The sequence below is a fragment of the Bos mutus genome, chromosome 7 (assembly GCF_027580195.1).
Source record: "Bos mutus isolate GX-2022 chromosome 7, NWIPB_WYAK_1.1, whole genome shotgun sequence".
Lineage (NCBI taxonomy): Eukaryota > Metazoa > Chordata > Mammalia > Artiodactyla > Bovidae > Bos > Bos mutus.
The window spans coordinates 48,309,911-48,331,363 of NC_091623.1; the positions used below are offsets into that span (position 1 = coordinate 48,309,911).

The following is a 21,453-nucleotide window of genomic DNA, read 5'->3' on the forward strand; positions in this document are numbered from 1 at the left end:
CAGCAAAAAATCTCAGCAGAAAGGTTGGAAGACAGTTGAGACAGCCTTCCCACAAAGTAGAGGAAGAAGAAGAAAGACAAAGACCTGGAAAATAGGAAAGACTAGAAAATATAGAAGATCTGTCCAAGAAAGACAATGATGAACATGAAGATGAGGAAATTTGGTAAAGAATTAATACAAGAAGTTTCCCAGAGCTGATGACCAGAAGTTCAGACCAAACAGGCCACGTAAGTGATTAGCGTAAGAAAGGGGAAGACCCATGTCCAAACTCATTGTGAGGGCTTTCTTGGTGGTGCAGTGGTTGAGTCTGCCTGCCAGGGCAAGGGACATGGGTTCAACCCCTGGTCTGGGAGGATTCCACGTGCAGCACAACTAGGCCCATGCGCCACAACTACTGAGCCTGTGCTTTAGAGCCCCTGAGCCACAACAAGAGAAGCCACCACAATGAAAAAGTCCACACACATCAATGAAGAGTAGTCCCCATTCACAGCAACGAAGACCCAGCACAGCCAAAAATAAAAATTTAAAAAGAAAACTTATTGTGAAATTCACAGCCTATGACACAGAGAAGCCTTCCAAACTTCCCAGAAGATTTGATTTCACGCAAAGGATCAGGAATCAAAATATCATCAGTGTTTCTAAGAACGACAGTGAAAGCTAGAATAAAATAGAGCAATACTTTCAGAATCCTGAAAGGGGGAAATATTTTAAGCCAAGACTTTTATACCAAGCTAAATCGTCTTTTCAACTTTTCAAGTAGAAAAGATTTGTTTGCAGACATGCACATTTCACAAAATTTACCAGAAGGGTGTTGAAAAAGATGTCTCCAAGAAAATGAAATCCATGGAACATCTGGTGTGTTTGAAAGTCTTGAAGAGAATATTTACATGACTAGAGAGTGTATGGAGAAGGCAATGACAACCCACTCCAATACTCTTGCCTGGAAAATCCCATGGGTGGAGAAGCCTGGTAGGCTGCAGTCCACGGGGTTGCTAAGAGTCGGACACGACTGAGTGACTTCACTTTCACTTTTCACTTTCCTGCATTGGAGAAGGAAATGGCAACCCACTCCAGTGTTCTTGCTTGGAGAATCCCAGGGATGGGGGAGCCTGGTGGGCTGCCGTCTATGGAGTCGCACAGAGTCAGACACGACTGAAGTGACTTAGCAGCAGCAGCAGAGTGTGTATGAGACTGAATCTGTAAGTACATTAAAAACAGCAACAACAAAACATTTTGTAGAAAAAGAAAAGCAATCACATCATGTGGCTCAACCAAGTATGACATTTAACAAAGCCCCAACACTGTCAGCTTCCCTGGTAGCTCAGCTGGTAAAGAATCTGCCTGCAATGCAGGCAACCCCAGTTTGATTCCTGGGTGGGGAAGATACGCTGGAGAAGGGATAGGCTACCCACTCCAGTATTCATGAGGTTCCCTGGTGGCCCAGTTGGTGAAGAATCCACTTGCAATGCTGGAGACCTGTGTTTGATCCCTGGGTTGGGAAGATCCCCTAGAGAAGGGAAAGGCTACCCACTCCAGTATTCTGGCCTGGAGAGTTCCATGGACTATATAGTCCATGGGGTCACAAAGAATCAGACACGACTGAGCATCTTTCATTTTCAACACTGTCAGCACCAAGTTTTGATCTAACTGGAACTATGCCATAGTTTTTGGAGTAGGGAGGGAGTTTGGAAAAACTGTGCATCAGAGTTGGGGTATAAGGTCCCCCCATGGGACCTCCATGGTGAGTCCATAAGACATAGGTCCATAGGTCCATAAGACAAGGCCAAACACTGAAAAATCAAGAAGTAACAAGTGAAAGTGTTAGTTGCTCAGTTGTATCCAACTGTTTGCAATCCCATGGACTGTAGCCCACCAGGTTCCTCTGTCCATGGGATTCTCCAGGCAAGGATACCAGAGTGGGTAGCCATTCCCTTCTCCAGGGAATCTTCCCGACCTAGGGATCAAACCTGGGTCAAGACAAGCATCTTATTACAGGTGCAGAGGTGCAAGGTGCTGCCCCTAGCAGGTCAGGAAAGTTCTGTTAATGAGAGTGTGGAAGCAGAACTCCTGTTTTTCTTAACAGGTCTTAGGAACTCTTGGACTCTTTAAAGTATATGCATATATAACTTTGATCAAAAGTAAAACTAAAACAAAAGACTTAGGAGGCAGAGATGGGAAGTGGCAGCTCCTCTTTGCAAAAGCTTGGTCACGAAAGAGAAGAAAATGGTGATTAGACAGAACTGGACTTTGGTGAGGGAGTGTAATTTACAGATGCCCCTAAAAAAGTGCCAGGATCAGAAGGAAGGGTTGAAGAAACAGCAAGGAGAGGGGAACAGGGTGGAGGAAGCATCTGGACACGGAGCCCACCTGAAGTCTTAGACCAGCACTGTTTAATATAGAAGTGTAATGAAAACCACACAGTATGTATCAATTTCTAGTTGCCACATTTTAAAAGGAAACAGGTGAAATTTGTTTTAAATAATAAATTTTATTGAGCCCAATATAACCAACATGTTACCATGACAGTAATGCAATCAATATTAAAATTTTGAACGAGATATTTTACATCCTCTTATGAAATCTGGGGATTTAGTGTGACCCAGCATGTAGTGTGCCCTTAACAGCACTTCTCAGCCTGGGCCACCAGCCGCATCTCACGACCTCACAGGTGGCTATTTCTGATTACATCACAGGACCTTTCACCCCCAGCCCCACTCCTTCCCCCAAAGAAAGAAGGGAAGAGAACCTCCTGCTGGGGTGCCCACAGGAGAAACATAATGTAATTCTCAGCACTCCCCTAAGATGCAATAAACCCAGTTTCCTGCGCCCTGAAGGTATTGTGCTCCCATTATTCAGATCAGGCCAGCCCTCAGACTTGCAACCCAGCCCATGCGCATCTCCTCTAGACCAAAGTCTTGGATTTCCCCAGTTAGAAGGAACCATTTCCCTTTCCCACCCCTGCACTTACATGTCACGTTACAGCCCCTTCACTGAACATAGATGGCCTAGAAGTAGACTCAGCCCAGGAGGGGGCTTCCCAGACCCTTCCGTCCAGGATCTTGGGTCTGCCAGGGGAACCACATCAAGGATAGCATTGGGAGAGGGTGCTCCGCCTGGGAGTCCCAGAGCTTTATGGAGCAGGTTGAGGGATTGTTTGACAGATGAGTGGAAGGAAGTCTAAGGCAAGGAGCACAGCCATCATGCTCCGGGGAGGTGGGGAGGTTGAGGGCCTGCCCTGACTCCACCGCTTGCCTGCTTCTGTAGGCCATCGCCAGTCACATGCACCTCAAGTGCAAGTGCCATGGGCTCTCGGGCAGCTGTGAAGTGAAGACCTGCTGGTGGTCGCAGCCTGACTTCCGCGCCATTGGTGACTTCCTCAAGGATAAGTATGACAGCGCCTCAGAGATGGTGGTGGAGAAGCACCGCGAGTCGCGCGGCTGGGTGGAGACCCTGCGGCCACGCTACACTTACTTTAAGGTGCCCACAGAGCGCGACCTGGTCTACTACGAGGCCTCGCCCAACTTCTGTGAGCCCAACCCCGAAACAGGATCATTCGGCACGCGAGACCGCACCTGCAACGTGAGCTCGCACGGCATAGACGGCTGCGACCTGCTGTGCTGCGGCCGCGGCCACAACGCGCGCACCGAGCAGCGGAGGGAGAAGTGCCACTGCGTCTTCCACTGGTGCTGCTATGTGAGCTGCCAGGAGTGCGCGCGCGTCTACGACGTGCACACCTGCAAGTAGAGGGCGTCGCCATCGGCGCCCGCGGGTTAGAGCTCCACCCGGCGGGGGCGGGGCCCCTCAGTGGGCGGGGCGGAGGCGGGGCTCTGAGGTAGAGCTCCTCCGTGGGCGGGGCGGGGCGGGGGCGGGGCTCTGAGGTAGAGCTCCTCCGTGGGCGGGGCGGGGCGGGGGTGGGGCTCTGAGGTAGCGCTCCCCGGTGGGCGGGGCGGGGGCGGAGCTCTGAGGTATCGCTCCCCCGTGTGCGGGGAGGGGGCGGGGCTCTGAGATAGAGCTCCTGGAGCGGGGCGGGGTCCTTTATGGTAGGACAGGGTTGAGGTTCCTGAGTGGTATAAAGTTCTTCCCCGTCCTGGAGTGAAACCCAGGTCTTCTCTGGGGTTGGGGCTCCAGGGATTTAGCCTGCCATTACTGTCCCCCGAAGACCACGTGGTTCCATCCTCCGGACTTCATCTATGTAAAGGAGAATCTCCTGGCAGAATGAGCTGTGGAGAGCCTGTGGGGAACATCTTGTCCTCCTACCCCTCCCACTGAGGTCCGAGGTATATCCTCCAAGGATTCCTCCCTCAATGATACCTGCCAACGCTCTCAACCAGGCCCTGCGGAATGGCTGGGATTTGGGTCCAGGAGATAGGGCCTCGTGGCAGTAGGCCGAGGGAAGGCCTGGGACGTGCGGCCTAACTCTGTCCCAGCTGCTCTGTGCTGGGCATCAGACACCTAGGCCCTCTTCCCAGTGCCCTACTGCCACCCATGCCCCAGCAAGGCACCATGCAGCCTGGTCAGCTGTGCCCTCTACTTTGCCACTGACAGAGTCCAAGCCTGGTTCTCTCACCTCCCTGTCTTCACGTTCCCACACGTACCCCATCTCATCCACAGGAGAGGAGCAAAGCCTCCTGTTCCAGACTTGCTGTTGCCGCCCTCATGGCCTCAGCACCTCTCTCCAGCACCCTCATTCACAGTCCTCTGTAAAGGAAAGGCAAGAAGGGGACCTAGACTCTCAGGCTGCCCAGAGTCACTGGGCTGCACTGCTGCCCAGGTCCTGCTCAGCTCTATAACCTACCTTGGAGGCTTACCTGGTGTTGTTCGGGAGATTTGGAGTCGGAGGATGCTACAACACTGATGCTACAGAGAGAGGACCCAAAGACCCCAGAGGAGTGGTCTCTACCCCAGCCCCTTATGGCCAGGACTGACCCCCAGGTCCTGCTGCTACGTCTATGGTACACCAGACCTACCTGCCACTGGCCATTGTGAAGTCTCCGGTGGGCTACTTGGCTTGGCCCTCATCACATCTGACTCATTCATCCTGTCTGGGAATGAGCAAGGCCGATGGACCCCTCAACTAATGCCCATAGGAACTGCCCACCATGTACTGCCATGCCAAGACTTTTCCTCCTCAGCCTCTGGTACTGTGAAATGTTGCCTGGCCCCTGTCCATGAGGGCCTCCTCTCCAAGCAGGGGGAAAGACAATGGAGGGACCTTCACACCCCACTAGGAATACGACCTTCCTCTCCTTGAATTTTGCATTTGTGGGTTTTAATTTTATTTCCAATGCTGCTATATCCACCATACACAGGAGCTAGACAAACAGATGCGTTGTTGTGGTTTTCCTTTTCTTTCTATGAAAGAAACTTTTAGTCATAGCTTGTAAGTTTCAAACAGTGGGGAAAGTAAAAACAAACAAACAAACAAGAAGAAGAAGAAACAACCAAACAAGCCTGTGGATTGTGCTGGATTTTTGGTGGTGGGTCAGCAAGGCATGGGACCTGGATTGGTCATGACCCTCTGGGAGGGGCCACGATGGGAGGTGGTGGTGGGCATGTTTAGCTCAGAGACTCCTGGGGGCTCTGTGGTGGCCTCCAGAGCCAGAATTCCAGAGGAACGAAGAAGGATGGCCACTCCAAAGAAGGAAGGAAACAGCCAGTGGTCTCAAAGTCGAGGGGGAGACAGATCTGTGAAAAGTGCAGGGAAGGAGGCCTGCCTGTTGCAGGGGATGTGTGGTACAGCAAGCAGGGCACCATGGCAGCCCCAGGTGGGCAGACCCCACACAAGTCAGGAGTGCAGCAGGACATCCACCAAGTCAGCTGAAAGCCACTTCCCCAAACAACCACAACATGCTCACTCAGTTGACATCTGAGCACTAGCTACGTGGCCATGCTTCCTGGGCTTGGGGACATGAACTCTGTGTGGGGTCCCCTTCTCAGCCTGCCATGGGGCACTCTAGGAGCCTGGTCTGACTTGGAGGCAAGACATGTCCCCTCAATTGGAGGCTCACCAGCCAGAAGCCTGGAAATTAGGCAGGAACTTCTAACTGGGCCTCACCTCCTTCTGCCCCCTGCAAAGGCCACATTAGAAGTCACAGCTCTTGCAGCTGGAATCCAGTTGGGAGGTCATGAGGGACATCAATCGCTGGCAGAGAGCTAATGTATGAAGCCAAGAACTCTCAGGGGCTCGTTCCTGCCTCTGCTCATCTTCAGGCCTGAGCTGACCCTGGACCCCGGCCTCCTCTCCACCACAGGGCATAGCTCAGGTGTCCAAGAACTGGGAGGGGTCAGCAGTCTCTACATGTATGGTTGGCCAGATCCTGGAATCATGCTCAGAATTTTGGGATGGGGATCTTTCCAAGGCAAACAGGGAGAGATTTGAGGACAAGCAAAGCATACTGTTGGCAGAAGTGTCACGCTGTGCCTCCATGGCTATTGCCTACATCCACCCTCAATCCAGGGTATTCAGGGTATGCAGAGCTGGGTAGCCTTCTGAAAACTGAGGCTACAGGAGCCAGGGGATGAAGGGATGGCTTTCTCAAACCACACCTTCACCTCTTCAAGCCAAGAGCAGGGTCCTTGCTTCTCTCTGTGTCCCTCCAGGCTCTCTTCCCTACTACTACCACTGCCTCTGAGCCCTGCCCTGATATCCGAGCAGACCCACAAGGAGGGAGAAAGGAGAAGCAGGGGTGGAGGGGCATGCTGGGACAGGTGGGACATGGGGAGAGCTGATGCTGGAGCTGAGGGGAGGAGGCCTAGTCCCCACCCTCTCAGAGGTCAGGCTCAGCACAGCCGCCCTGCAGGAGCCATATGCTAGAAAGGAGGGGGCTGGGGGCAGACGGGAGCCTCATAATCAGGAGGCTTGTGCCTGCTGAGAGCAGAGGGAGGGAAGCCCAGTTCAGCTGGCTCCATGGCTAGACATCAGGGCCACATGGTATCCTTGAGAGCAAAGGAATGAAGGGTGACCCTCTGCCAACAGAGAGCCAGAGCTGGCTGGCCAGGGTCCTGGCCAGGGCTGTGCAGACCCAGCATGGGCAAGAGTATCCCCTCCACACAGAGCCCTGCACTGGGAGAGAGGGTTTGGGGAGCTGCCTGGTGGAGGGAGTAGGAGCCTTTCAAGGGAGGAAGGGAAGAAAGAGGAAACATGGTGATAGGAGGTCATGGCCTCATCACTCCAGACAGGACCTGCAGAATACCACCCCCATCACGCTAATGGCCACACTGGTCTTTGCTGCAGGCTCTAAGCCACTAAAGTCAGAGCCAGAAGAGGTCCAGCAAGGCTAAAGGACTAGAGGCAGGGACTTCCCCACAGTCATCCCATGGTTAAGAATCTGCCTCCCAATACCAGGGGCAGGTTGAATCCCTGGTCCAGGAAGAGTCCACAAGCCACAGGGCAGCTAAGCCTGGGCACCACAGCTACCGCAGCCGGCGCACCCTAGAGCCTGTGCTCTGCAACAAGGGAAGCCATTGCAGTGAGAAGCCTGGGCACTGCAACTCGAATAGCCCCCGCTTGCTGTGACTCGAGAAAGCCCTTGTGCAGCAACAAAGACCCAGAACAGTCAAAAATAAATATAAGTAGATATAATGTATATTTTTAAAAGGGACTGCAGAGAGACACAGGGCTCTGAACTCCCAAATCCTCTGCTTTCACACTCCAAATCATTATCACCTTCCCAGGCTGGCACACCAAAGTCCCACCCAAGCCAGTCGCCCTTGTTGGCTCGGGGCTCCCTGCCTCCTTCACCAGGCCCATTTCAGGGCAGGTCACCACTGCCCCAGAGCTGTAGCTGACCACCAGGAACTCCCTACTGGGGCCTCAAGGGGTCAGCTGGAGTCAGATGGACCGCAGGCAGACACTATAAAGAGGGAGACAGTGATGAAGTTCACAGGGCATTGTCCAGGCGTGGAGCACAGGTGGCCAATCTCACCTGCAGGCGTGAGTCACCAGCAGAAAGACCCCAGGCCCACACAGCCCACCAGTGAATAGAGCCAGATCAGACACTCCACACGAGGGTCAGGTCCTGGAGGTGGGGGGTGTCAGGGGCCCCCTGGAGCTGCCTATGGGCCGCATCCACAGCGCACAGACGGTACAAATGGTGTGGCACCTCTTAGTCAGGGTCTGGCAGGAGTTGCCCTAATTGGCACCTGCTGAAAACCAGGTGCTAGGGGCTCCACAGATGAAAGGGTAGGAGAGACGGGCTAGTCAGGGAGTGGAGGCACAGCCACAGGTCACAAGGGTGAGACGCCAAGAGAGGAAGCAAGGACACGGCCAGGCTTCCTGAGAGCAGAGGCCAGACACCCAGCAGGAAGGTGGAAGCTACCTGGGAGTTAATGCAGAGGCAGGTCCTGGCTACCTGGTCTCAGCTCTCCACCAGGTGAGGCACCAGGCCCCCACTCCCCATCTCTATGGCTCAAGGGCAGAGAGAGGCAGGACCCCACCAGAAGAGGAAGTGGTCGAGGGGAGCTAGCAAGAACCTGTGTGAATGAGGAGGTGAAACCCTCAAATCTCTGCCAGCCAGGAGCAAACCCCACCCAGAGCCTTAGTTTCCCTCCAGAGGAAGAGGAAGTGGGATGATGGGGTTCCCCTGGGCCTTTCTGATCCTGCCTTTTGCTGATATGGGATGCTCCATCTGGAGCCCTCTCTGGAGCCCAACTGGCCCCCTTCACCTGCCAACATCAGCATGTTCCCATGAACTCTGGGCCAGCCTCCCCACCCCCAGCCTTTGCCCTCAGCTCAGAAGGAGGCCAGAACACAGGGCAGCCAGCCTGCCTGGGCCTTAGAAGCCACCTCTCCGGGGAGTTTACAGCCCCTCCCGCCAGCCCTGAAGAAGGAGGAAATGGGCCTGGTGGGCCTGTTCACAGGTAGTTGAGACAGGAGAGGAATAACCATATTAAAGGCCCGGAGGTACCAGGGGCCTCACCCCACCAGGGCCCCCCCTTGGCCCAGCTCCCTGCAAATCTCACACCCCCAGTGCTTCAGCTTTGAAGTTCTGGAGGGGGTGTGGTGAGCCCCCTCCTCCTAGGACCCCCACAGGCCCTCCCCTCCCCTCCGCCCTCTTCCCTCATACTCCCACTTTCTGGGTCCTTAGGACCTGTTTCCACACTTCAAGGATGCGCTGAACCATCCCATCCCCCCATGCTGGGCCAGAATCTCCAGGGCTGGGACCCTCAGAGCAACAGGTGCAGGGCTCTGGGTCACCAAGCCTGTTACAGAGAACAGAGGACCCCCAGCCAGGTTCCCTAGTCCTACACAGTGATGGCCTTCACCCCCTACGGCAGAGCTTGGACCGGATGGGCCTCAAGGTCCTGCTGCCATGCCTTTGCCCCTTTCCTGAGGGTCTGGTCTGGGGGACATGACACAGCCCATCCTGGGGTCCGGCCTGATGGCCTGGGGCGGCCCCGATCCCTCAGTTCTCCCCTGCAGTGGCCTAGCCCCACTCCGAACACCATGGTCCCTCCCCAAGCTGCCTGGTCCTCTTGCCGGAACCCATCTGCCGATTGGAACCCTGTGTCCCTTCATGAAACTCTCTGGTTGGGACTCCCAAGGACAAGGCATCCTAGCAGTCAGCAGCTTCCTCTCCAGTAGCCCCCTGGCCTCCTGGCCTGAGCAGGAGTAGGGCACCTCACGTGCCCGCGCTGCACTCCAGTCTCAAGTCCAGCTTCAGTCTGGACAGCAGACAACCTCCCAGGGTGACGCCCAAGCCTTAGAGGAACAGGACCGCATCTCTGCCATCCCACCTGGGTGGGAGTTCTTCCAGTCCTTCTATTCATGGCACTGACAGGTAAACTGAGACCTGCTGGATAAAGCCTCTTTCTCCAGTGTGAGTTCATGAAGGCAAACTACCCCATTTTCTCCCTCCCTGTCCCCCCATAAAACGGGGGTATCAGGAGCAGCTAACAGAGGGCACTCCCACTTGCCACACTCCTCATCCCCACAGATGACCTTGGCCCCAGAGATCTGGGTGATGGGCCCTTCCATACCTTCCGGGTCATCTGGGAGGCTCCCAAGAGGAGGTGAGCACGTGGTGTAGTTTCTGTGGCTCTGACATCCTCGATCTGCGCCCCTTAGGCATCCCGTACTTCTGAGAGGTCCGTCCCACAGATGCCAGGATCAGGTGGGTACCCAGGGCACTGGGGAAGCCCTGGGAAGGGCCCCAGCCTGGGAGCCGCCACTGCCTGGCCTGGCAGCTGGGACAGGAGCTACTCAGAAGGTGCTAATTGATGTTTAGATCCAGGCTGGCTCCTCAATCATGTCTCTCTCTCTTTCTCTCTCTCTTTTTTATTTGAGTCTCTGGAGCACACAGTAAACAGTCATTTGGCTCTCAGGGCCCTGCAAATTGGTGTTTATGGTATAAGGACCAGGACTCGTCCACCCAAACAGCAGGCAGGGAGGGAGGCACTGGGCTGGCAGGGATGGCATGCTCTCCCGCCCATGGAGGCCCGACTCTGGGAAAGCCTTCCCTCTACTCTAAAGGAGAAGGCAGGCCTGCTCCCAGTAACCTTGATGCCTGCAGCCTGGCCTGGGGCAAGGAGCCAGATGGTTCACCCACCAGCAAAGGGCCAGCACTGGCCAGAATCCTGCTAGCCAGGCACTTGTGTGTTTGGAGGTAGTCAATACTTGAGGCATTGTCATTAACCCAGGAGGGCTTCTTGGAGCAGGTGAGTCTCTGTGACAGAGAGGACCCTCCAAAGGGGCTCTGAAAGTTCATCAGGGCCCTCAGATTCCCTGGGGCTCCGTGTCCAAGCTTCTCCCAGGCTTCCATTTCCTTCAAGTTTCTCCAAGTCCCTATGGCAGATGTTAGGACCCTCTACACACACACCTTCTCCCAACCATCTTCAGAACTCAAGACAGGAATGTGGGCAGACCCGGGCTTTACTGCAAGAGGTTGAAAGGTGGAATTCCCAGACAGCAGTGGGGAGGTTTTGGGAGAGGAGGGAGACTTCCCAATGTCTGCCCCTTGCCTGACAGCTGGGCTGCAGAGAAGCAGGCGGGCCAGCGTAGAACCTGCGGCTGGACTTAATAGCTGTCACAGGCTCCTTAGCTCCCTCTGCTGCCTACAAGTTGCAGGACTCATTCTACCTAACCTGGCTCACCCAGTCTGTCAGCCTGCAACCTACAGAAAGGCAAAGCCTGGGGCCGTGGGGAAGTTGTTTGATGTTTGGATTTGGGGAGGAGCACCATAGATCTCATGTGCTTCTTCTCTGAGCGCACTTGGAATTTTCAGGTCTGAGCTACGGAACAGAAAACCAGCCCCCTCCTCTGCTCAAGAATCTTCCGTGGCTCTCCAGTGCCAAGCTGGAGGTGGAGTGCCTCAGCCTACACCCCTCACAAATTGGTCCCACTCTGAGCTAAAGGGGCACCTCTAATCTATGGATGGAGAAACTGACCTGGGCAGGACATGACTTGCCCAAGGGCACTCAGCGTGTTAGTCAGGCAGAGTCTTAAGGAAAGCTGAGAACTCACATCATACATTCTGGTCCCATCTGCAGTTCACTCTCAACTTCTTCACCCTTGCCTCCATCCCTCAGTATCAGGCATCTCCTGGCCTCTGCTGAGACCTCCTCACCACCTCACAGTCATAATCTTTGTGGTTCCTATATCACGGTCCCCCGGGACCCAGCTGCACTTTAGGGGCCCATGCAAGGCAGAGGAGAACCTGTGTATGTTGCATGTGGGGGAGGGATCTCTGATGCCAAGCTGATCCATCCCCAGAGCTGCAAGCCTCTGCAGGGGCCCTGACCAGTTCCAAGGGCTCAGCTATCTCCCCAGCTCTAGGCCTAGCTCCCAACAGATCCACCCTTCCTAGCTCCAACCTCAGGCAGGCCAGTCTAAGTCAAATTATCAGAATGCCTCAGGAGAATGCCCCTTATCTGGGAGGAGATTTGGGAGTGGTTGGGACACCTGCAGTGGACCATCCCTACATGTGGCCTCAGTATCAGCTGTCCCTGCAGTGATGCCAGGGGCTCCCTATGTGGATGCCTCTCCATGGAACCTCTCCCCACCTCCCACATCAGGGTCCCCAGGAGATGGCCATGAGGAAGGGTGTCCCAGGCCTCAGGATGACAGCGTAGCAGCTGGTCATGTTGCAAACAGGGAAACTGAGTCTGGGAAAGAGGCAGAACTTGTCCCAGCCTCTCAGTCAACAGCACACTGAGGACAGACAGAATCATACAGTGCATCACCCCTGCTCTGGGAGGCCACTGGGAAGGGGCTGCATCCAGTGTGGGCAGCTCCAGCTGGGCAAGTGTCTAGGAAGGGTAGGTGCTGCCTGGGACAGGATCAGGGTCAGTCTGAGGTCACAAGTCAGCCTGGTAGGTCAGAGTGGTCTGGGGCTGCCCCTTGCCTATGTCCAGAGGGCTGGTCTTCGTGGATGTCCCCCCCAGTGTGGGGGATGGTGGCCTCACCCAGGCTCCTGGGCACATCTGCAAGTGCAGCATCAGCTCCATGGCCCCCAGCCACTGAACCATCAGGAACTGCTCTGGCACTTCCCAGTGGCTCACAACTCTGTCAGTTTTTGTCTGACGACTGCTCCTAGTGGATGTGGAGGTTGGCGAGTTCTAGCCTCTCAGATGGAGGACATGGGCACTGAGCCCACAGCTGATGCGAGGAACCCAGTGGGGCTGTTTCAGCACCCACCCACTCAGGCTAGGAGAACAGTGTGGAAGACAGCTCGGCTCAGCTTGCCCCAGAGTAGCCAAGAATAACAGGGATGGTGGCGACTCAGGTGAGGGTGTGGCAGGTGAGGACACTGAAGGTAAGAAGGATGCCGTAAGTGAGGGTGATGCAGGTGGGAAGGATGGGGTACAGGTGGGGCGGATGCAAGTGGCGACCCTGCTGCTGTGGCTGCCGCAGGTGGGGACAATGCAAGGCAGCGAGCTACAGGTGGAGTTGCACACAGCGCAGGTGTGATGCCTCAGGCTTGGACACACACACAGGTGGTTCAGACTCACTCTCTGCCTCTCCCTGTCACACGGCTTGCCCTATGATGGACAAAAAGAGGGGGCAGCTCAGCCAGCCCAGGCCTACAGGGTCCACTCCTGCTTTCCGGCCCAAGGCTGACGTGAGCAATGGGACAGGCCACCATCCACTCTGACATGCTTCCTCAGTCGGCAGCTTCAGGAGCAGGTGTGACCACTTCCTGTCTCCCCTCCCGTGGGGCTTGGGGTCCCCGAGAACGCCACAGAGTTGACAGTATGAGGACATACCCGGGCCCTGGAAGAGGACCAGAGGTCTCTCCAGGGCTCCCCCTGCAGCTCAAACCCAGCCTGGCCCGACGTGCTGCTGGGTTGCAGCACCCGGCAGCTAACACCCAGCCCAGACAAGCTCCCAGCATGGCCAGCGGTCTCTAGGTCCAGTGTCCAGTGTCCTTGTCCAGTTAATGAGGAATAATGCTCATTCCAGAACCAGAAATCATGCTGGGCCTCCTCACACTACCTGGCCTGCCTGCTCAGGTTCTCCCATCCCTCAGCCTGGCTCTGCTAGGCCTCTGGACCTGGACTGCCTGTTGCCTTGATGTCCAGCTCTGGGCAGGCAAGCAGGCAGACATCCACCCCTTTGGGCAGCAGCAAGACACTCTGGCCATTTCTTTTCCCATCTATGACAGAACAGTGGCTGCTTTTGTCAGGGACTTGCCTTCCTCGGCCTGTCCGTCTCCCTCTCTGTGACCAGACCTTTGAAGGATCAGATCACAGACCCTGATGTCCCTGGCTGATCACCTGGAAGGCTTCTGCCTCCCCACTGGCCTCCCTCACAGGGCACCCACCCCTTAAACACACCTGAGGAGCCAGGTGCCCTTTAGGGTGACCTTAGCCTCTTCCCTTACAAATAGCCCTAACATGGGGTGGTCGGAGAAGGCAATGGCACCCCACTCCAGTACTCTTGCCTGGAAAATCCCGTGGATGGAGGAGCCTGGTAGGCTGCAGTCCATGAGGTTGTGAAGAGTCGGACACAACTGAGCGACTTCACTTTGACTTTTCACTTTCATGCATTGGAGAAGGAAATGGCAACCCACTCCAGTATTCTTGCCTGGAGAATCCCAGGGACGGGGGAGCCTGGTGGGCTGCTGTCTATGGGGTCGCACAGAGTCGGACACGACTGAAGCGACTTAGCAGCAGCAGCAGCAGCAGCAACAGGGGGTAGTAGGAGGTAGCAGTCTGTGTAGGAAGAGGCTGGAGATCCCTCTTAAAAAGGGGGCTTCCCAGGGCAGGTGACCAGCTGGGCTTGCAGGTAGGGGTTGGGTGCTGAAAAGGGCAGGGCTGGCCCACCTTGACCTGGGAGCCAGAAGCAGGACCCAGCCCCCCAGGCTGGAAACAGGACCCAGCAGAAACAGACTGGTGTCCCCAGAGACAGCCTGCCCTCACTTGGTGGAGACAGAAAGCCACTTCAGAGCCTCAGGATCCTTGTGAGATGTTCACAGTCTCGGAGAGACCAGAGTGGAAAGCATGGAGCTGGACCCCAAGCCAAGTGACAGGTGTGAAGGCCAGCCCTCTGGAGCATGAGTCAGGGCGTGCGTGGCAGATCCCGGCAGCAGACGCTGGACACCGCTACGCCTCAGGCTGGGCTTTTTAATTAACCTTGGCCACTCTGATGGGCCCCAATTAAGTGGAGAATGTGATGGCAGAGCGGGGTCAGGCAGAGAGATGGGTTTTAATTAAAGCACTGAAGGGTCCTAGCCAGGGTAGCGTTGGCCTAGGCAGGAGCGCCCCCACCTGACCGCCTTCGTCCTAATCTTGCTCCAAAGGATGCCAGACCTCAGGTGGCAAGAATAAGTACTGCTTGCCCATGGCCAGGCATGGCACCCGCAGGGCCTGTGACCTCTCACCCTCTCTGCGTGGCCCAAGATCAGGCAGCTCCTCTTGGAGCCATGTCCCCACTGGCTTCCCCTCTCTCTGAGCATCTACAGTGTGTCCACTGTAAAGGCCCTGCTGGGCGGCAGAGCACAAAGAAAAAAACCATGAAACAAACCTGAAAGTGAAGCTGAAATTGGCTTAGTCATGTCCGACTCTTTGTGACCCCATGGAAGCCCTCCATGGACTAAATAGTCCACGGAATTCTCCAGGCCAGAATACTGGAGCGGATAGCCTTTCCCTTCTCCAGGGGATCTTCGCAACCCAGGGATCGAACCCAGGTCTCCCATGAAACAAATAAATGTATTAAAAATGTTCATGTGCAATAGGGGAGAGTGGAGTGAAGGGAGGGCTATTTTCAATGGAGAGGGGCGTTGAAAGGAGCATAGACCCTCAGAAAGAGGAAGGAAGGAGAAAGCAAACTCACCTGGAAGGGGGCAGTCAGTGCAAAGGCCTTGGGTCAGAACCCTGGGCACACCTTAGCTGCCCGATACCAGCAAACTAAAATGAGACGGAGGGCCTCCCTGGTGGTCCAGGGGTTAAGAATCCAAGCTGCAGTGCCGGGAGCACTGGTTCAATCCTGGTCTGGGAAGATCCCACATGCCGCGGAGCAGCTAAGCCCTTGGGCCATGGCTACTGAGCCTGTGCTCCGGGGCCTTGCTCTACAACTAAAGAAGCCACTGCAACAAGCAGCCCGCACAGCACAGCCGGACAGTAGCCTGCGCAGCAATGAAGACCAAGCAGAGCCAGAAATCAACAAAAATAAATACAAACTGTAAAAAATAAAATGAGAGGGAGCCAGACAGCAGAAAGTCATGGGCATGGAAGGCTTTCAGCATCACTCAGGTAGACAAGGACCACATGGGGCTTCTGAGTTGGGCCACCTGCTAGGTTCCAGGAACCAGAATGCCTGACCCCCGTAACTCAGACACCAATCTGCTCGGTGCTCCCCTGGCCTTGCTCAGTGGAATGGCAAGCAAGACACTTGTGAGTCCTTGACAGATTCTGTGAGTCTGAGGATGGTCCAGACTTGGGCTTGGAGCTGTCTGGGGGAGACGGTGGCAGGCAGGCACATAAGTCCTACCCCACAGCTGCCCATCTTTCTTCAGAACAGTTCTGCGATGACTGCAGCTACAAGGCTGACATCCTCCACGGCTGGCTCCCTCCAGACCTGGGGCTTTGGGGGTGATGTGTGAAGGAAACGGGGTGAGAGAGTATCCTTCCCCTGGTCCTGCCAGGGGCTGCAGGGCAGGGGGAACCCAGAAAAGGACTGTTCTAACCCCAAGAGCCAGAACCGCTGCGAGGTGTGGCAGTCAGAGCAGGGGACAGCTGCCCACTGGGGGACACACACCCAGCTGCACTTGCAAGAAGCTGGCCACCCTCGGGCCAATGTGTGCAGATACCACCTGGACAGGCAGGTGAAGGAAAGAGGGGTGTCTAGGGGACCCCCATACTTTCAGCCCCAGAAACCAGTCCACACGAGCCCCTGGGGAGGCCATGACAAATTTCCACAAATGTAGTGGCTAAGACAACAGAAATTTGTTCTCTTCTGGGATTGGAGGCTGGAAGTTCAAAATGAAGGTGTGGGTGGAGTGTGCTCCCTCCAGAGGTCCTGGGGCAGACCCTTTCTGCTCCTGGTTCTTGGTGCCTGGGTGTCCATTGGCTTATGGCTGCGTCACCCCGGTCTCTGCCCCTGTGGTCAGGTGGCCACCTTCCGGGGTCTGTCTCAGATTGCCTGTAACAACACTTGTCACTGAATCCAGGGCCCTAATCCAGAATCATCTCACCTCAAGATTCTCAATTAATTACAACTGCAAAGACACCATTTCCAGACAAGACCCCATTTTGAGATTCTGGACAGATGTGACTTTGGGGGGATACCATTTCACCCCCTGAAAATCCTGTGGGGTAAACCCAGGTACTACCATTATCTGGCTGCACCACATGCAATCCTTGCACCAGTACATGCCACCAAGATGCTCCTGGGTCCTAACCCCCAAGGAGACTGCATATATAAGGACTGTTATTTTAAGCCACTAGGGTTTGTGGAACTTGTTACCAGTCCATAGATAGGGCTGCTGCTGCTGCTAAGTCGCTTCAGTCGTGTCCGACTCTGTGCGACCCCATAGACGGCAGCCCACCTGGCTCTCCCGTCCCTGGGATTCTCCAGGCAAGAGCACTGGAGTGGGTTGCCATTTCCTTCTCCAATGCATGAAAGGGAAAAGTGAAAGTGAAGTCTCTCGGTCGTGTCCGACTCCTAGCGATTCCGTGGACTGCAGCCCACCAGGCTCTTCCATCCATGCGACCTTCCCGGCAAGAGTACTGGAGTGGGGTGCCATTCAGGGACCAACAATCTTTTCCCTTTCCCAGGGTTTTTGAAACCCTGAATTCATCAGATGCCTCCCAAGACAGGTTGGGTCCCTCCCTCCTGCTGTTCTCTGTCTGGGGGTTTAAAGGGGGAGAAGGGCCCCCCAGAGAGAGGAACAGACACCAGCCCTCTCAAACCTGAGGGTGAGTCCCAAGAGAACAGCTTGGTCCAGGTGGAGACGAGGGCTGCAGGCCCCCTCACAGTCTATGATACAATCTGTGCCCAGACCCATGAGGGATGCCCCTCCTCCCTCCCTCCCCTCCCCATCAGCTTGCTGAGTGCCATGGCTCCACACCCTGGTCAGCCTGGTCCCGATGATCTCCTCCTGCTGGCTTCCTGGCCTCCAGCCAGACTGCAGTGACCACCACGGAAAGTGCCTGAGTCACTGGGGTCTTCCTGCCCCTCAAATTCCATGTCGGATATCTCTGCTGGTCCCCTGCCATCCCCAAGTGGGGCCTCTCTCCCTCCCCTACTGACCTCATCTAGAAGTTAGAGCGGGGAGGTTGTGTAGGCACCAGGGACCCCCTAGCAGGCTAGGGAAGTCCATGAGCTCCTTCTCAGAATACCGTTTTATTACTACCTAACATAAATGATTTTTCCCAGGGACGGGGGAGCCTGGTGGGCTGCCGTCTATGGGGTCGCACAGAGTCGGACACAACTGAAGAGACTTAGCAGCAGCAGCAGCAGCATAAATGATGCACCATCAGAAACAGACCCAGTTATCAAAAGTTTTAAGATTTTTGTGGCATGTGACTTCAGGGGCAACAGGTTTCTATGATCTCGACCAGGATGATGGTTTCCAAAATGTACCGAGTGCAGTTAGCACTTTCCAGACTGCGTACATCCAGCATGCCCTTCTGACTGCGTTCAGCTCCACAATGCTGGCAGACGTGGGACTGAAGTGTTGTGCAGAAGCGGGCGCGGAATGCAGGGCTGTCGTTTCCGTCAGCCTCCGTTGCCAGCGCTAGAGATGAAAACGCTAGCTGCAGCCTGACAACCACTGTAATCTCAGTGGAGCAGGGGACAGAAACAAGATTTTATGGTTCCTGCAATGGCCATGACAGGACATAAAACTGCCTTGAGGTTTCTGTTGCTGACAACATCATAGGTCCAGTGCATACCGCTATTTGGGAACGTCACCTATATTCAAACTGGGAGGGGATGGTAAATGTCAGTCAGAGGGTCCTAAAAAGACGTGCTTTTTGGCATCCCAGCGCAAAGCTCACTGAGAAGCACTCCCTGGACTCGCCTTACCTATCGTCTGCCCAGGCATGAAGTGAGACCAAGAACCAGGTAAGAAGCATCTTTCCCAGTGAAGCTGGCCTTCTAGACAGCACTGCCATGCCCAGGAGAGCCAAGACGAGTGTTCAAGAACTGCACATTCCCAGACAGTGACCAGGAAGAGGGAGAAAAGCCCTGGGTAGGGAATGGTCCTGGGCTGTTCCTGTAAGCTGGGCCAGAGAGAGGATGCAGGGAAGGGAGGAGCCTGCATGATATGCGGACACTGAGGCAGGAGTGGGTACGCTCAAAGAGTCTCAAGGTGGAGAGGCCCCAGAGTCAGCCCACTCATAGGCATGGAACGGGGCCATGGTCCTCCCACTGACCCTTGACCGCTGTGCGGCTCTCGGTGGGCTCACCCCCATGCCAAACACAGGCTTCTGACATAACCTAGCTGTCCCCAGACTCCAACCCAGGCCCAGGACAAGGGGCAGAATGGCGTGGGGATGGGGCAGGAAAACAGGCATGAGCATGGAGGGCATGCAGGTGCCATCCCAGGACCCACACCACCAGAACAGCTGGCATAATCCCTGAAGCCTGCACCGGAGAGACACATAGGAGAGAGGGCTTTGGGGGCGGGTCCTAGAGAAGAAGGGCTCTGAGCTGAGTAGAGGGAAGGATTGGGCCCTCTCTACATCCCACCCGTATCTGGGACAGAAACCTGTCTCAGGGTCCCCTCTGGGCCCAGGGGTTCTTTAGAGGCCAGCTCACCAGGGGAGGGCAAGTAGGCAGAGACACCCCAATCCCCCCACCATCCCAAGAAGTTTTTTAAGAGGATACAGTTCTGCAACTGGGTCCTGGGTGTTGAGTGCCTTAGTAAGTACTGAGCTCCCCATCACTGGAGGAACCCAAGATAATGTTGCAACCTACAGATTCACTGAAGCTCCAATGTCTTCAGAGGCAGGGTGGGGACAGAGGAAGAGACGCTGGCAGCAAACACGCTAAGATCCGAGATCCAGGGGCTCAGTTTTAACTGTGTGACCTTGGGTGGGCTTGCAGCCTCTCTGACTGCCACTAGCCTGGCATAAATGTTGCCCGCTTCACAGGTGCCACACATAGAAGCTGCATGAGGTACTTAGCAGGCTGGGGGGCTTAGAGGGTGTACTCATATTCCCTCTCCCTCCTGCCTTGGCTCTTTTGCTCTTTCTGGCACTTCTGTCCCTCTAACCACCCTTCCCAGGGTTCAGCATCCCTGTGTCTGATCTTGTCTTTGGACTCAGGGACCCCCCCAAGAGGGGAGAAACTTAGCCCCAGACTTCCGCTCTAGCTCAAGCTGAAGGTGAGGATCTGGGCTGGGGGCTTTGAACCTGAAAATGGCTGTGGCCATGGATGCTGGCAGGCCCTCTAGCGGGCTCACTCTGCCCTCTCCTGGCCAAAGCTGGGCAGGTACACAGCTTTTCCATCCCTGGAAAGGGGACAGGGAGGTCCTGGTGGGCACTGGGGCCTCATTTTCCCTAGGCAATTGCCTAGTACCTCCTGGCTCTCTAACATCTCCTGCCTGGGGCAGGGATTCTTCCCCTGATGTGCCCACCCTGGGCCCCCATACCTGTCTGGTCTGAAGACACCCTCTTTTCCCAAGACCAGGAGAAAAGAATTAGGAAGAAGGTAAATTCGGTAACCTCGGGTTTACATAGCAATCCACCTTATTTTTAAAACTGTGTATGTATCTTGCACATGCTCCTTCCTGTCTATTTAAGGACGCTCCTGAGGACACAATCATTTGCAGGCATTCAGCTGTGGGTCTGGAGAAGGCAATGGCACCCCACTCCAGTACTCTTGCCTGGAAAATCCCGTGGATGGAGGAGCCTGGTAGGCTGCAGTCCATGGGGTCGCTAAGAGTCGGACACGACTGAAAGACTTCACTTTCACTTTTCACTTTCATGCATTGGAGAAGGACATGGCAACCCACTCCAGTGTTCTTGCCTGGAGAATCCCAGGGACGGGGGAGCCTGGTGGGCTGCCGTCTATGGGGTCGCACAGAGTCGGACACGACTGAAGTGACTTAGCAGTAGCAGCAGCTGTGGGTCAGTTCTCTAGGGAAGAGAACCAGTAGCACCAGAAGGTTCTGTGCCCCTCTCTGGAGACACAAAACCCTGAGGGCACGTTGAGTGAGCACTGTGATGTGTTTACAGCAATGAGGAGGCAGAAGCTGAGGTGTGGAGCACAGGCTAGGTCTTCCATAAATGATGAGGGCTGGGGAGGCTGCAGCTCAAAGCAAGCGTCTGGCTCCCAAGATCTAGGGCCCTCAGCCTCTCGGAAGAGGAGGTCATCAGTGTTTGGTGCAGGAGGGCTGCCTGGGGGGTAGTGGGCAGCCCCAGGGAGAGCTGGTGAGGTCCCAACCACCCCAGCGCTGTAAGGAGGCCCCAAGAGGAGTGGGTAGGTGGGGAGTACAGGAGAGAGGTCCCTGGACCAAGAGGCAGACCCCTAGACCAAGGCCCAGGTGATGACCTGCTTCGTGTTCTCCACCACATGCAAGATAGTGAGTGAAGGCTGCCCCAGCAATCTCACCTATGCCTCCCATCACAGCAGCTGGAGGATAGTACAGGAGAGAGTTCAAGTAGCGCAGGAGTGGAGTGATGGTATGGGGCTCACGTCGGCAGGCCACAGAGAGTTCCCAAGCAGGGGGCCACAGTAAGGCCCGAGCCTGGAGAATGTGGAGAGCGACCACAGTAGGCCCCCTCTCCCTTCTGATCAGCTTAGGGAGGCTTCCCAGAGGAGGGCTCCCCTGTGTCACCTGGATCCCGCTCAGGTGGCACCCCAGGGCAGCACTGTTCCCTGTCCAGGTACTTGCTCCACCCGTGCTACTAGATGCCTTCTCCATTTGATCTTGACTCTTGCTTCTCCAGGTCGCTCCACGACCGCGCACAGGACAGCGTGTGTCCCTGCGGTCCCTCCAGTCCCTGAGGCTGGAGAGGGGAGTTGGCACCCAGAACCGCCGCCCCAGGACCGCAGGGACCGCCTGG

General features: G+C 55.5%; 1 protein-coding gene across 2 annotated transcripts in view; it reads left to right on the top strand.

Moving 5' to 3' along the window:
- The window catches only part of WNT3A (Wnt family member 3A), a 72,647-nt gene extending 67,324 nt beyond the window's left edge, over nucleotides 1-5,323 (top strand). Inside the window, exons 4-5 of one of the 2 annotated variants that reach the window (XM_005893879.3) lie at nucleotides 3,265-3,769; nucleotides 4,612-5,323. In XM_005893879.3, coding sequence (XP_005893941.2) covers nucleotides 3,265-3,744 — 480 coding nt within the window. In that variant the 3' untranslated portion in view covers nucleotides 3,745-3,769; nucleotides 4,612-5,323. The remainder of the gene's footprint in view (nucleotides 1-3,264; nucleotides 3,770-4,611) is intronic. The other variant, XM_070374804.1, reaches the window with a different exon arrangement.
- Nucleotides 5,324-21,453: the final 16,130 nt, after the last annotated feature.